General features: G+C 42.8%; 1 protein-coding gene across 1 annotated transcript; it reads left to right on the top strand.

The window, feature by feature from the left end:
* Positions 1-258: 258 nt before the first annotated feature.
* Positions 259-6,482, top strand: CCN3 (cellular communication network factor 3). The gene is made up of 4 exons (XM_066204399.1): positions 259-655; positions 910-1,161; positions 3,078-3,286; positions 5,286-6,482. Exons 1-4 carry the CDS (start codon positions 259-261, stop codon positions 5,580-5,582), a joined length of 1,155 nt encoding a protein of 384 aa, XP_066060496.1. The 3' UTR covers positions 5,583-6,482.
* Positions 6,483-15,329: the final 8,847 nt, after the last annotated feature.

Here is a 15,329-nt window from a genome sequence, read left to right as displayed (position 1 = left end):
TCGCGCCCGGCGCCGGGCAGGACAGGACGGGGCAGGGCAGGGGCTCGGCGCCGCCGGGGCAGGTGGCGGAGGGAGAGGGGGGGAGCGGAGGGGCCGGCCGGGCTCCAGCTCCCCCGCTCCAGCTCCCCGCCTCCGGCCGGCGCTGCCCGCCGTGCGGGGGTGGTGGCGGAGGGGGGTCCCCGAGCGCCTCTATAAAAGCGGCTGCAATGGCTCTGCCGGCAGAGCCGAACGGGCGGCGGGCAGGCGGCGGCCGGGACCATGGGGACGGGCGGCGGGCACGACCTGCCCGCCCTGGTGTTGCTGCTGCTGCTCCTCCTCCGGCCGTGCGAGGCAAGTGCGGGGCGCCCGGCGGTGCCGGCGGCCGGGGGGAGCCGGCGGCCGGTCCGGGCCCGTGACCCGGCTCCCGAGGCCGCTCTGTCCCCGCAGGTGAGCGGCCGGGAGCCGGCGTGTCCCCGTTCGTGCGGCGGGCACTGCCCGGCCGAGCCACCGCGCTGCGCCCCGGGCGTGCCCGCCGTGCTGGACGGCTGCTCCTGCTGCCTGGTGTGCGCCCGGCAGCGCGGCGAGCGCTGCTCCGCGCTGCTGCCCTGCGACGAGAGCAGCGGCCTCTACTGCGACCGCGGCCCCGAGGACGGCGCGGCCGCCGGCATCTGCATGGGTAGGTGGCGGCGGGACGGCCCCCGCATGCGGCGGCCCTCGGGGGGCGGCGGGGAGACCCTCCCCGGGCTGGGCCCGCCGCGGGCTCCGCTGCGGGCGTCGCTGCCCCGCGGTCCTCCCGCCTGCCCTCCGGCGAAGCGGCCGATCCTCAGCACCACCGGGGCTGCCCCTGATGCCAGTGCGGCCGCCGAGGGGCTGGGAGGGCCGGGGTGTGTCGGAGCGCCCTCTGCGAAATGCCTTCCCTTTTCCCGCTAGTGCTGGAGGGAGACAACTGCGTGTTTGATGGGATGATTTATCGCAGTGGAGAGAAGTTCCAGCCCAGCTGCAAGTACCAGTGCACCTGCCGCGACGGCCAGATCGGCTGCCTGCCCCGCTGCAACCTGGACCTGCTGCTCCCCGGCCCCGACTGCCCCTTCCCCAGAAAAGTCGAAGTCCCTGGGGAGTGCTGTGAGAAGTGGGTCTGCGATCCTGACGATGAAGTGGTTTTGGGAGGTTTCGCTATGGCTGGTGAGGAAACTAAAGCTAGTTATCATAGTCACTGTGAGCAGGAGGTGATATCGTGAAAATATCCACAGGATTGCTAGATCTAAGGCACACTGCTTGCATGGTCGGGTTTTTTTCTGGTCCTTTTTTTGACGTAGAGTGATTAGTATGTATTCCGGTGGTTATGAATAAAGGCAGAGCTCAGCAGGTAAAAGATTCAAAGGATGAATATGCATAGCAGGTTTAAAAGTTAATTTAGTTCCCAGATTTTGAATTTCTGTTTATCTGGTACACGTTAGTTCTGTGACCAGAAAACAAGGACAAGATCCTAATCCTCCAAACATTCCCACACCAAGTAAAAAAAATAAATAAAAGAAGCTGCCCTCTTGCTAGTTGCTCTGCAAGAATATGTTACAACATATATACTATTACAACAGCTTAGTCTACAAGAGACTTTCCCCCCCCTGAATTCCGCTGCTCTTACAAGTGGTGTGTGTAGTAGCTAAAATGTCAATGAATTCCCGCCTGTCTGTGCTAGAATGCTCATGTTTGTTGATGGCATTTAAAACATTACAGAGTACTTGCAGAGGCAGTGGTTATAAACACAGTGAATGGATTTGTAAGAAAACCCAACCCATTCCAAAGTGCAGAACTCAGGCTTTTAAAAAAGCTAGATAATATTTTCCCCTTTTTGAGTTTTTCCCTATTTTCATTTTTTCTACTGAATTATACCTCCATCCCCTTTAAATTATACTATTAGTTCAACATGAATTTTCATAATTTTCTATTGAGAGGGGAGGGCACTGCATTCTCTTCCAGTCACTGCTCTTTGTGATCTTGGGCAGTTAGTTATGCCAAAACTCAGCTAATCCATTTAAAAACAAGTGAGAAAGGACTGAGGAAGAAAAACTCAAGTAGCTTTCCAGTGTGCTGTGAAGTGTTAGGTGTAAAGCACATAAGATACAAACAGAAAGTTTGACACTTTTCTGTTACCTTTCCTTTTCTTCGATTTGTCTGAGGTCGACAAGCTAATCCATAAGATACTTACAGATGCGTTGTCTGCATTCTTTTAGCAGTGACCATCCTTCTTGGGAGGTAACCTTTTTTGGATCTTTGCAATTCAAAAGGCAGGAAGGCTGTTGTAGAGGAGTTTAACAGCAAGAGCTATGACTAACAGCTCAGTTGTGTTGTCTCCTTCTCTTTGCTCCTGTGCTTATCAGTGAATCAAACTGTGCCTTAGCAATATTTGCACAGTGTGGCTTCACACTGCCAGGAGGGCAGGACAGTGGTCAGACTTGACCATGGCTTTAAGTACCTGTGATAGCTCCTGGAAATGGCTTCTCCCCTGCCTCCTGCCATCTCCCTGGCTGAAGTCTGTCAATAATTGACAAGATAGTGTGACTTTATGACTCTCAGGAGTAAAAGGACTTCAGTTCGATGCTGTTTATTAGTTTAGATAAAAAATTCTGCCTCTCTCAAGACATATCAAATATGAATATGAATATAAATATAAATGTAAATGTAAATATAAATATAAACATAAATATAAATAGAAATATAAATACATAGCTTTAGAACAGATTTGTGACATTTTTGCATTAGAAAGAGTGAAGAATAAAAATCTATTAAGGTTCTAAACTGGTTTAAAATTTGGCAGTAATTCTTCCAGCTGTGGACTTGAGTGAACAGAATCTAAATGCTTTGCTGATTACACTAATATGCACTTTTCTGGTTTGGGGCTTTTTTTTTAGATACAGCAAGTTGCTACTCAGGATTCCTAAAAAGACAGCATTCATAATTTCTGAATCCTGTCAAAAGCATGGATTTTGAACCTTCTTTTGTCTCACATGATCCTTCCCTGATCTGATAGAAGTCAATTAGATATTGAAGTTTCATGTAAGTTTTTCTTGTAATAAAGTTTTGTGGGGTTTTGTCTCCAGCCTACAGGCAAGAGGCCACGCTTGGGATTGATGTGTCAGATTCAAGTGCCAATTGTATTGAGCAGACAACAGAATGGAGTGCTTGTTCCAAGAGCTGTGGAATGGGCTTTTCCACCCGTGTTACCAACAGGAATCAACAGTGTGAAATGGTGAAGCAGACACGGCTTTGCATGATAAGACCTTGTGAAAATGAAGAGTCATCTGATAAGGTATGCTGCGGAGAGTGAGGCAAGGCAGCAGAATCTCTTCAGCTCTAATTCCAAGGTTGCAATGTTGTGGTCCACAATTGTCCAGATGCAACTGTACATAGATACACCTTTTAGCACAAGTGCAGCAAGTTGAGTGGTTTTGGTAAAGCATTAGACTTGCTGTGTTTGGTCAGTAGCTTTGTGCTGCACCTCCAGCAGGTCAAGGGAAGTGATTCTGCCCCTCTGCTCCACCCTGGTGAGACCTCCCCAGAGCACTGTGTCCAGCTCTGGGGCCCTCAGGAAAGACATGGGTTTATTGGAGTTAATCCAGAGGAGGGCCACCAAGGACTGGAGCATCTCCCCTATGAAGTAAAGCTGAGAGAGTTGGAGTTGTTCATTTTGGAGGAGAGGAGGATTTGGGGAGACCCTGCAGCCCTTTCCAGTGCTTAAAGGGGGCCTACGAGAAAGGTGGGAACAGACTTCTGGTAGGGCCTGTTATGGAAGGACAAGGGCTAATGATTTTTAACTAAAAGAAGTAGATTCAGACTAGATATAAGGAAGAAATTTTGTACCGTCAGGGTGGTGAGACACTGGAACACGTTGCCCAGGGAGGTGGTCGTTGCCCCATTACCAAAAATGTTCAAGATCAGACTGGACAGTGCTCTCAACAACCTGGAACAGTGGAAGATGTCCCTGCTCATTGCAGGGTGGTTGGACTGGATAACCTTTAAATGTCCTTTTCAACCCAAAGTGGTCTATGACTCTATGATAATTTAAGTCATCCCAAAGAGATCACACATATTGCATGTGCAGGTTGACAGTTCACACAGTCTTAACTTCTCCCACAAATGCAACTGTACTACCTGTACCCTGTGCATGAGAGTTGCTTCAGTGATGCAGAATGGATATATCAGATTTCTAGTCTGTTGAGCATCTGGAGCAGTAGAGAAAGGTGTGAAATGTCTGCTTGATAAATTAAACCTTATCTTAATCCTTATGATGGTGGGGTTTTTTTCCCCTAAAGCAAACCCAACACTGACATTTCTAATTTTTAAAAAATTGTATCTAAGGGAGATTACTTTTTTACTTCTACACGTTATGCAAGTGTTTCTATCAGGAAGAATAACATGTAGCTAGGTAAGAGGCCCATCAATTTAGATAATGCTTTGGAGTGTTGGAAAGCATTTCTAAGGCCTTTGCTGAACAGTCTCTGCAGTTTTAAATACTATGCTTTGTAAAGGAGATGAAACATGGGAGGAGTTGAGTTTAACAAGAATGATCAGAGGTCTAGAAAACATGTTCATCTAGGGAAAACCAGATAGAACTGAACTTCTTCTGAGTGCAAGGGAAGAGAGATGTGTTATCATTACTGTATTCAGACATTGCAGCCTGAATGAGTCCATGGAGGATACAACAAGAAATGGCAAGTTTAAACTGCATAAAAATTAAGACATGAGTGAAAATGTTCTAGACAGTAAGAACAGTGAACTCTTGGGGTTGTCTGGGGCACATGTGGAGTCTCTGCCATTGAAGACTTCCAAGGACAAGTTAGTCGATCATTTGTTAAAAATAACATGGCTAGAGCTGTTGCACCTTTAGTCACAGGAATGGGTGATGACTTTTGCAGTTCAATTTACCATCTTTTCCCCCCTGAATCTAGTCCTGTAACTTGCTAATTTGACTTGCTGATTTTCTGATGGAACTACACCAGCCTGAGAAATTTTTCAGTAGAATATAGTTCTTAATGAATGTAGACTGGGCTTGTCTTGGATGACAAGAGTGGATTTTAATTATTTGCCTTTCATTACTGGTGCAGTATCACGCTGGTGTCAAAGAGCAGATCTTGCAGGTGTCAACTGTAGGTAACTACTGAAGCAGTTTCAGAGTCTTCTTCCTGTTAAATAAATAAAGACAACAAACTTAAATTTTCAGAGTGGACTTGTATCTTTGCATGTCAGTTGTTAAATGCTGTCTGTCTTAATGCAATGATGTACCTATTGTCTCTTCATATTTTTCCTAGAAAGGGAAGAAATGTATCCGAACGAAGAAGTCTGTGAGAGCTGTTCGCTACGAGTACAAGAACTGCACAAGTGTGCAGACTTACAGACCCCGTTACTGCGGCCTCTGCAGCGACGGGCGCTGCTGCACCCCACACAGCACCAAAACCACCCAGGTTGAGTTCCGCTGCCCCCAGGGCAAAGTCCTGAAAAAGTCAATGATGTTGATCAACACCTGTGTCTGTCACAACAACTGCCCTCAAAGTAACGTTGTTTTCTTCCAGCCCTTAGATCCCACGTCTAGTGAAGCAAAAATATGAAAAGCGTGAATTAGATAGGGCAAAAGTTGTAAGCAGTTAATACAAAACTTGACCCACAATCAGGTGAATGTAACAACTGCATATATGAAACTTCTAAAACATTTTTCAGAATGGTCTTTCAAACTAGGTGCTTTTTGTTCCCCATAGTTTATTAAATACCTCATTTTACATTTGCCCCCTCCAAATGTCTTTATTCACTTGAATGAAATTTTGAACCTTGGACAGAGCCTTTTTTTTCCTTGATGGTGGCATAAAGATTACAAAGCCAATAGCTAGACTTTCCCCTTGACTTAAGGGGATCATGCTGCAAGTTTCAGCAGGTGTAAGACTGGGCTTCTTGAGAGTAAATGTGTTCCTTGAGGAATACATGATACTGCATCACATAAGCTTCCAGGCTCTTAACTTCACTTTCCATACCACATATACACACTTCAGCAGTGTTCTTTTTTCTTTTAAATAAACTCTGTTTTTTGATGACAGTAAAAATCTTACTGATGGAAGTGTTACATTCTTGTGGCTTATGAAATGCTTTCTGTCAATACCTCTGACTCTGAGGATTAAGATTGCACATAGCCACTGAAATGACATAGGTAAAATCTCTTTCTTATCCTGAAGCACAGCAGGTTGATAGCTGATAGCAATTAAATTTCTCTTTGGTAATTTCACTAGCAGTCTAATCCAAAACCAACTGAAGTCAGTATTGTATAAGAATTTGGTTCTAATCCATGTGTGTCTGTAGATATAACTATTTGGATGCAAAAATAATCTATTTGTAAATTCCTCTAAAATACTAACTGTATCATATGGTGCTTCATTTCTTAGAAAGGTGTGTATGTAAATAGAAACTGTACATACTGTAATATACCTTTATTAAGTAAATAAACTTTATGTGATTCAAAATATTTTTTCCTAAAGTTGTTTGTCCTAAACTACCAGCTTTTAACAGCTAAAAGCAATGGGAATAAAAAGGGTCTGCAGACTCCTAAAAACAAAAGACGATTTCTTGTGTTATTCTTAATGTACCTGATCCTAAGCACTGCAGTATAAGTCACACAGTGCCTTGCTACAGGGAAGGATGAATAATTTGTGGGGCCCATATTAAAAAAGGAGCTTTCTTTCAAAGTTAGCCTAGGAGATAGGATAATCTAACTAAGGTTAGTGTGCCCTGAAATATATTGGTGGTGGTGAAGAATAATTGCACAGTTCAGAGTTCACATTTGGGTCTGAACAACTCACAAAATATTTAATTCGGTCATGCAACACTTCAGCCTCACAAAATCAGCCTGTGACCATGTTTGTGTTAGATACTCTGTGGCAACACCCTTAAGAAAAAAAGAGCCTGAGGGTGGCAGTTTCATGTATATTAAATCATGTATGTAGCAGGATTGTGCCAATAGGTCATAAGTACCATAGTGGACACATTCAGCTGCTTTGACTGTAAGACCAAGTTTAGCGCAGTGTGTGTCTGTTAGCGACAGCAGAGTTGTACTTATGCCACAGCTGTTCTATAACCATGTGTAGGAAACAACTCTGTCTTGAGAAAACAGGCAGAAAGCCAAATCTTAACATATTTGGCCTAGTATTCTACTCCTCTAAAGGAGCTATCAAACCCTGGTTTGGCAATTCCTGAGACACAGGATGGAATTCAGTTGAAGGTTAAGATTCCTCATTTTAGCTGATGAAGCCTAAGGTAAAGGTAACTATGAGCAAGCATCAACAGCTGATAGGTTTTTAGTAACTTTTAGGTCATCCTTGAAATTATGGGGCCCTGGTGCTGATTCAGTTACGGTTTAGATACGTCAGGTCCTCACCTGGGCTCTTTCATGTCTTTCTCCACTAACTGCACCAATGATGAATTTCTCTGTGGTCACTGCTATTGTTATCAACACATTCCTGCCTGCCTTATGCTTTTCAAGTAACTGGAACGAGATTATGTTTGTGGATACATGCAACACTCCCTGCCCTTGCACAGTTTAACTCCTAATCATAGAATCATGGAATAGTTTGGGTTGCAGGGGACCTTTTAAGAGTCATCTGGTCCAACTCCTTTCAAAATGAGCAGGGACATCTTCCACTGCTTCAAGTTGCTCAGAGTCCTTTAATTGAATATTTCCAGGGATGGGGATCTACCGCCTCCCTGGGCAACCTGTTCCAGTGTCTCACTACCCTCATTAAACAAAATTTCTTCCTTATATCTAGTCTGAATATATCTTTTTTAGCTTAAAACTCCTCTCTCTCAGCTTTTCCTCAGAGGAGAAGTACTCCATCCTTCTGATGAGTTTTGTGGCTCTCCTCTGGACCTGGTCCAAAAGATCCTTATCTTCCAATGTAACACCTTCTGTGCTAGGAAATGCCAAGACCTTGACAGGACATGGCCAGGACTCCTCAAAGCAGCTGAGAAGTGATTAAGGAGTAGATCAGAATCCAGGAGAGATGGAAAAAGGGGTTTTTTTAAAACCACTTTCACCCCACATTTCATCCTGCTTCCCTCGTTCACCCCAGAAATCAGGCTGTTTTGTGCAATGTTTTTCTAATATAATGCAAGCTTATCAAGTATTTCTCAGGGTCATCTTGCAAATTACAGGCACCTGGGTTTGCAAGAGATGCATCAACTGCTGAACAATGCAGCAATATCTGGACAAATTTAAACAGTTTTTGGATTAATAAAACCCAGCTAGTCCTGAGCCAGATGTAGTTAGAGAGGAATGCAGTCAACTAATGACTTCCTATGAAGTAAAATTGTTCACTCTATTTTGACAGCTCCTCTATTCCATCCAAACCCAAAGTAATTTATACTTGTGCATCATCATGTCATTGCTGCACTGCTTCTCCTCTATCCTTCTGTTTTCTCTTAATGTTATCCAGATTTTTATGTCATTCTTTAAGTTTTACTTTTATTGGATCATACCAACAAAGCACAGGCACCAGGGAGAAGCAGTTCAATGAGTAGCTTCCGCTTTGCAGGAAAGTTAAAACGCTTATCTGGGATATGAACGCTTTGTACATTAGGGTAATCTGCTACTCTTAAGTTTGTGGGTTTTCTCCCTCTACAAAGGCAGGAGTGTTATTTCTGATGTTTTTGAAGAGACATAAATGCAGCTTCCTGCTGGAACTCTTCTTGTGGATTGTCCATCAACTCCTTTGGAAAGTGGAACAAGTGCACTATGGCACATGAGTTCAAGAGCAACTTGAGTAACTCCTTTTACCTATACTGTTTTCCCAACATTTTAAACTACAGTCTGCACTTCAGTAAACTAGTGTCAAAATGCCCCCAATAAGCTTTCTTAGTGCTGCTGTGCCCGATTTCTGCATCTTTGACCCATTTTGTGAAAAGGCAATTGCATTGTTAAGAGCACTGCAACCTCCACAAAAGGGAAGTGCTATGGTGTTCCAATCCTTGTTATCCATCTTTATAGAACTACAGTGGTCTACATGTCTTCTTGTGTTACTATAGCAGTTCAGCAGGAAAAAATATCTTTTGGAAGGAACCACAAATGTTTCCTTTGGACAAAAGGAGACAAAGATCTGATCCAGTTTTACTGTCTTTTAGATTATATACAAATACCAATTCAGTGGCTATTTTTACCTCAGCTCAATTGATAAAAGGTTTTCATATGCGCTGTTTGGTTATACGCATTTATATTTGTTTTACTTTGATATGGACATTTACTACCTTAATCTTTGGGCTAATTTCAGCCTGTTCCTGAAAAAGCTCTTTACACTGATTTAATTAAAGCACAGCAGTGGTGTGTCAAAACTGTGAAATTGATATAAGGAGACTCCAATGATAAAATCCTGAACATTTTTGTGGTAGAACTGTGATTTTCCTAAAGCAGCAAAGTTAAATTACTCAGATTGAGAAAAATTAAATTATTTGAATATCAGCAATTCATTTTCATATCTCCAAGGATTCATATCTGAGCATTTCAGGGAATATCACTCAGTGTTCTAAGGATGGGTCCATACAGAAATGTGTACTGAGTATATGTTGATGAAACAAGCACAAAATATGCTGGTTGACTTGTTCATCCCATGTTCTCTGAACGAATGTACCTTTCTTTTGCTAACACCAGTAAAGGACTGCCCCAAAAATAAGTCACTTAAGAGTTTTAGGTGTTAACAACTGGTAGGCTAAGTACACCTTCAACAACAGATGTTGACGATACCCCGTGTTACACCCCACAGCCCATGCAGCCTGAGATTTTTATAGCCCTTTCCAGGACTCTTTCATCTTTAGGACTTCATCAAAGCAGCATACTTCTTGCATTTAATCTGCTTTGAATTTCTCTAGGGCAGCAGTCAAAGACATTGAAAATATGTCTTTTTTTGCCTTCACTGACTGTGTAAGGAGACCAGCTGACAGCCTGCTCACTGATGCCTGACATTGGAGTGAAAACCTCAAAATGAGTAGAATTCTACAATTGATTTCACTAAGATCATGGCCTCATCCTTTCTCTTTTCCAGTATAACTCCTAGAATAGGATAATGTATAACAAAATTTTCAGGAAAAATAGAATATTGCTATTTTTTTTCTTTCTAGTTGAAGCTGTATTTTTTCTTCCCTGTATTCAATAATTTCTCAGTGTATAGGAAGATGGATGAAAAATAATAATTTACTGTTTCTAGTCCTAGTATTTACATATTATGACAAATGTGAACTTCATGAAATGATATTTTACTTCTTTCCTCTGAGAACTACTACACTGGAATTTATTTTCCTTTTTTGCTTTTTAAATAATAAAACAATTCTTTTGTATCAAAGCTTTCTGTATTGACTCTTGTTTCAAAAAATCATTCCAGTTATGTCCACGATGCTAGATTTTGTAATATGAGCTGTCTATTGAGGGCACGAAATTTAATGTGCAATGAGGGAAAATTGTGCTCTGATTTTCCCTTCATCAATCCCAGTTTGAGCATTAAACTTGTCTATGAACAGAAATACTACGCTGATATCAGTCAAGAGACTTACCAAGCAACTGCAACAGGAAGAAAATTTAGTTGGAAATATCTAGTTAATATTTTTAATATTAGTTTATATCCCTGATGTTAAAATTTTTATTTCTATAAATGTGTAAAGTTAGAGCTAAGTCTGTTTCTTTATCATTAAACACGTGTTTAAAAATCTCATGTTCTCTGTGGACTGTAGAGGGAGCCCAGCAGATTGCCTGCCAGTGAGCTTGCTGGAGAACACGAAATTAATCTCACACTAAGCCTCTCCACTCAGAGAAACAGTACTGAGTAGCCATTGCTGGTCAATTGACTTAATTGTATGATTTTTAGGTCAGCAATCAGTCAAAAAAACCCTCCTTACTTATATCCCAAGATGTAGATTTATTCTGCCTTGGACATGCAAATGGTCACACTAAAATAATGAAGAAAAGTACCCCACTGACCTAAAACTCCTCAATGTTCATGGATGTTAATTTGGTTGTTGTTATTCTCAATGTCAGAATAAAGTATTTCCCCCAAAGTACATTTCAATACAGGGTCACCTGATTCTCTGGTCCCATGTCTCTCCTCTTCTGTAGCCTCTCATACTATCACCATGTGCTGAGACTGTTTTCCACCTTCTTCATGTTTTTTCTATGATTTCCTTATCCAGCTCTTTATTATTCACTCCCACTGTAAATTAAGCACGTGCATGCATATCCCATTGCCAGAGGCCTTACCTATGCACCCCATGCACCCCGTGCATCCCGCTTTCTCCCTTTCTCCATGAGACTTGCAGTTGTCAGGATACAATGCTGTGTCCATTGCAGTCCATTTGCTTGGAGCTAATTATAGCCTCTGTTTTAAGCATGTCAAATTTATTTTTTCTTCTGGTAAAAGATAAAGGATATTGAGAAGGATATAATAAATTATTTTCTAAAGAGAATAAAGTGTGTTAACTGAGGGAGATTTGCTCTGCTGTGCCTCTGGGTCTGGCTCAGTTAAGACCCAGGCTCGGCACTTCATGTTGCTTGATTCATAGAAATTCAGGAATAATCCATCCATTAGGCCAAACAGAGGCTTGAGGCTACACATACCCAGGACTGTGCTCTGATCATCAGGACACAAGAATGTTAGACCCTCTGGGAGGATTGCTAGTTTGGGTTGTTTTGGCTTCCCTGTCTGTTTTTAATTTAAAAAATGCTTTTTAATATAAAGTTGGGAGTCTGTGCAAAGAGGCAAAACCTAGAAATCCTTACATAAATTGAGGCAGAATTAAATTCTTTGAACTGCCTTTGAATACAAGTATAATCATTGAAATGCTTGAAAAGTTGGACCCTCACCACTTTGCAAAAACTGCATTTTCAGACTGTAACATGTTAGACTGCCTACCTCAGAAATAAAATGCACCTCTTTGAGGAAGAGAATCCGAATTTTAATATAATGGAAGTATTCTGCAACTTATGTTCTCATTCTGTGGGTTGTGAGTCTGCAATTGTACATGAAACCCTGTCATTCTCATAACAGGACCGTGCTAAGAGCTGCCTTTGCCACCGCTGCATTGCTTAGAGGAAAGATGGAAGAGCCCATCACTTGGGGCCAGAATTACAAGCAGTATTTCACTTGGAATTTACAGCGCAAGATGCGTTGCAGCGGCCTGGCTCCGTTCTCCTGCAGACCATGGAGAAGGGGGACACCTGGTGGCTACGGGTCTTCGGACCTGTCCGGGCCAACCTTCGGGGCTGCTGCGACGGCGGGGCTGCGTCCGGACAGGATGAGGCCAGCTGACGTTCCTACTGAAAACTGCCACCATTTAGGGAGTCAACAGCAGCGGGAGAGGCCGGAAGCTCAATTTTTAAATGTATCTAAATTTTTATTAGCATTATGGCAGGGCCCAGCCTCCTCCAGGACCTTGTTTGCTTTGTGTAGATGTACAATGCAGGATAAAGTTTCTCATCCCAGGCTTTCCACTTAAGTGGGAAAGACACAGAGGATGAAGAGGAGGCCTTTTCCTCTAGTTAGCACACAAGGCACTGAAAGCTCAGAATATATGAGCAGCTTCCCCCCCCCCACACCCCTCCCCACACACACAGTTTGTGGTAAACCCAGGAAAGGAGCCATTTCTCTTAAGTCACTATCTACAACCCTAACCACAAAGGCTCTCCTCCTGCTCCTCCTCCTGCTCCTCTTAGCTTTACCCTTTCAAGTCCGCTCTGCACTTCAGAGGATCGTGTTGCAGAGGAAATTAAGCAGTTTGCTTTCTTTTCAGAGAAAGGGAGGGATCTCAGGCTCCACAACAGAGAGGCCTTTAGAGAATAGGACAGTGAGCCCAGGGAAAATGATGGTTGCAGGAATGGTGAGTATTTGCTCCACAGAGAAGAAGTTGCTCTCTGTGTATGATGCAGATGTACTTAAGACAGTCCTGCTTCATCTGATTACAAAGCCCCTTGTTTTGGATTACAGAGTGCCTGGTGGAATATGGCTTTGCATCTCTTCCTTGGGATGCTTGTGAAGGAAATAGCCATCCCTGACCTACACTAGCCATTATTCAGTGTGGCTGCCAAATCTTTCCTCTTCCAAGCTGTAGTGAACATTTTAGTTTCCATATCAGAGTGAAAAAGCCCACAAAGGGATCTGCAGCCCATCCTAAGTGACAGAACTCCAACTCCATCAAGAGACAAGGAAGACCAGGATCCCCAGGGCTTTGCATTGAACCCATGCCCTGCCTCCGAGGCACTTGGCACACAAAAACAAAGAAGAGAGAAGTTTTTGGTGCTACCTTCAGGCCTGTCAGAAGTGGGAGGGGAGAGGGAAGGGCAAAGGAATTGTTTTGAGAAATCGGAAAAGCCTCAAGGCATCTGCAGCCATTACCTGAAGTTCTTTGAGGTTATTTGTGTTCTTCTATTTAAGCTTATTTGGGCTTTTGGTTCCTGGAAAGAACGGATATGTTCTTGCTTTAATTTACTTTTTTTTCCCCAGCATTTTAAACCCTCTCCCCCACTAAAAAAGATAAAAAAAAATCTTGAAATACAAGTGCTGAACTTTACCCAGCTTTTCATCATTTCCATGAAAAGAGGTTTTCCAGAGACTGTCCAGATTTACCACGAGGGGGAGGCAGCTGAAAAATTATGAAACATCAGTTCTTAGAACTCGTTTTTTAATGAAAAACACTGGGACATCCACAAAAAGAGTGCAAGCAAATCTGTTTTCAGCCTTAAGGAAAATATTAATCTTTTAATGTCTATTATCAATTCATATACTTTCAAGTAAAGTTTGGGGGCTTTTAAAATCTTATTAACTGCAGTTAGGATAAAATTCAACATTTCCCAGAGGAAGGAGATGTGCTAATGTAAATGATGCTTTTGCTTTTGTATAGAAAATGAAATAATAAAAATTGCTTCTCCAGAACTTAAATGAACCCACAAACACATGCTGCATGATTCATATGAAGTAGATTTAAAAAATCTTTCTAAATTTCACATCTTATACTTCACACTGAATTACACAATTCATACTTATGCTGGAAAAGCAGCTGTTTTCTCTTCCTAGTAGAATATTCTACACACTCCAAATCCTTTCCTCAAACTAATTAATTTTCTATATGTCTTCAACAGGATTTTTAAGGACATATCTGTCAAAACCTAAGAACATGAAAAGTCTTAAAGTGATAACTAAGGTCATCAAAAGCCTTCCACTGTCCACAGCATGACCAGACAAGGCAAAGAAGAAAGCCAGATGAGCAAGGTCAGGTCTCCAGCAGATCAGTGGCAGATCCAAAATACAAGGGACTAGTAATGTCTCTTGGATGACTTTTCTTGTTGAAGTGATGAAAATAAAAGGAGGTTTCTCTCTCAGTTTCTCTGATGACTGTACTTTAACAGTCATGAAGTATTTGAAGTCCAAGGTCAACGTGAGCAAAGAGCTATGAAAAGCAGCTGGGGAACCCTTTGGGAACCCTAATTATGAGCCTATGAGAAATGGGTCTTTTCCCCTGTGTGAGACATGAATCCATCAAAGATTGGTATTCAATAGCAAGCCTTCAGAATAGGCCACCTTTGAAAGCTATAATAAATAACCTCGAAAGAAGCCCTTATAAAATCTTAAACATGCACATGATACTAGCCAAGGGCTTAATAAAATACACAAGCCCTGCATGCAAAAAAACAGGCAAAACAAACAGAAAGCTATGGCAACTCCAAACATAACAAGATGGACCTCATAAGGAGGAATTAACAGCAAATCTCTCAATAACTTGCCTTTTGTGGCCAGAGGTCTGCTATCTCCCCAGGGTACAGAGCACAGAGAAACCAAATTAAACTGTGGTTATCTGATGTCTCTAGTGAGATTCACTCCGTCGCACGTCAGAGCTCAGTGGGCAGCTGAAGTCCAGGACCGGGAGTCAGAAAGTCTGCCTTTGGTTCCCAGCTCTGCCACAGGCTTGCTGTGTAGCACTGCTCTACTTACTCAGCCTTTGTTTGCCTCAGTTTCCATGGCATTAAGAGCCAGGGATTGCAACAGTGCTGCTGCACAGGGCAATGCTGCAAAGCCCAGAGCAGGGCTGCTTGCATACCACCACAGCAAGGGGGGTGACCACTGTCAAAATGCTAGTTTCTAGATGTTCAGCATCACATATTTTTGAGTTGCTAGGATTCCTGGCAAGGAAGGATGGATTTCAGACCAGCCTCATTCTATGGACAGTGGATTAAGTAATTGCTGGAAGATGTGGCATTTCTTAATTGCAGTAGGTTAGTGTGCCCAGATGTCGAGCAGTGTGGTGAGGGGAGACCACACAGCAGTACCATGTCCCAGGAGCCTGAG

The sequence above is a fragment of the Chamaea fasciata genome, unplaced genomic scaffold (assembly GCF_029207755.1).
Source record: "Chamaea fasciata isolate MVZ Bird 193981 ecotype frontalis unplaced genomic scaffold, bChaFas1.0.hap1 SCAF_1, whole genome shotgun sequence".
Classification (NCBI taxonomy): domain Eukaryota; kingdom Metazoa; phylum Chordata; class Aves; order Passeriformes; family Sylviidae; genus Chamaea; species Chamaea fasciata.
This window is presented reverse-complemented; position numbering and strand designations above follow the sequence as displayed.

Bases quoted from the DNA above. Each gene is read 5' to 3' on its own strand.
- CCN3 (XM_066204399.1), top strand. From the start codon at position 259: ATGGGGACGGGCGGCGGGCACGACCTGCCCGCCCTGGTGTTGCTGCTG. The intron at 1,162-3,077 runs GTGAGGAAACTA...TTTTGTCTCCAG, and splicing joins GGGAGGTTTCGCTATGGCTG to CCTACAGGCAAGAGGCCACG. The intron at 3,287-5,285 runs GTATGCTGCGGA...TATTTTTCCTAG, and splicing joins ATGAAGAGTCATCTGATAAG to AAAGGGAAGAAATGTATCCG.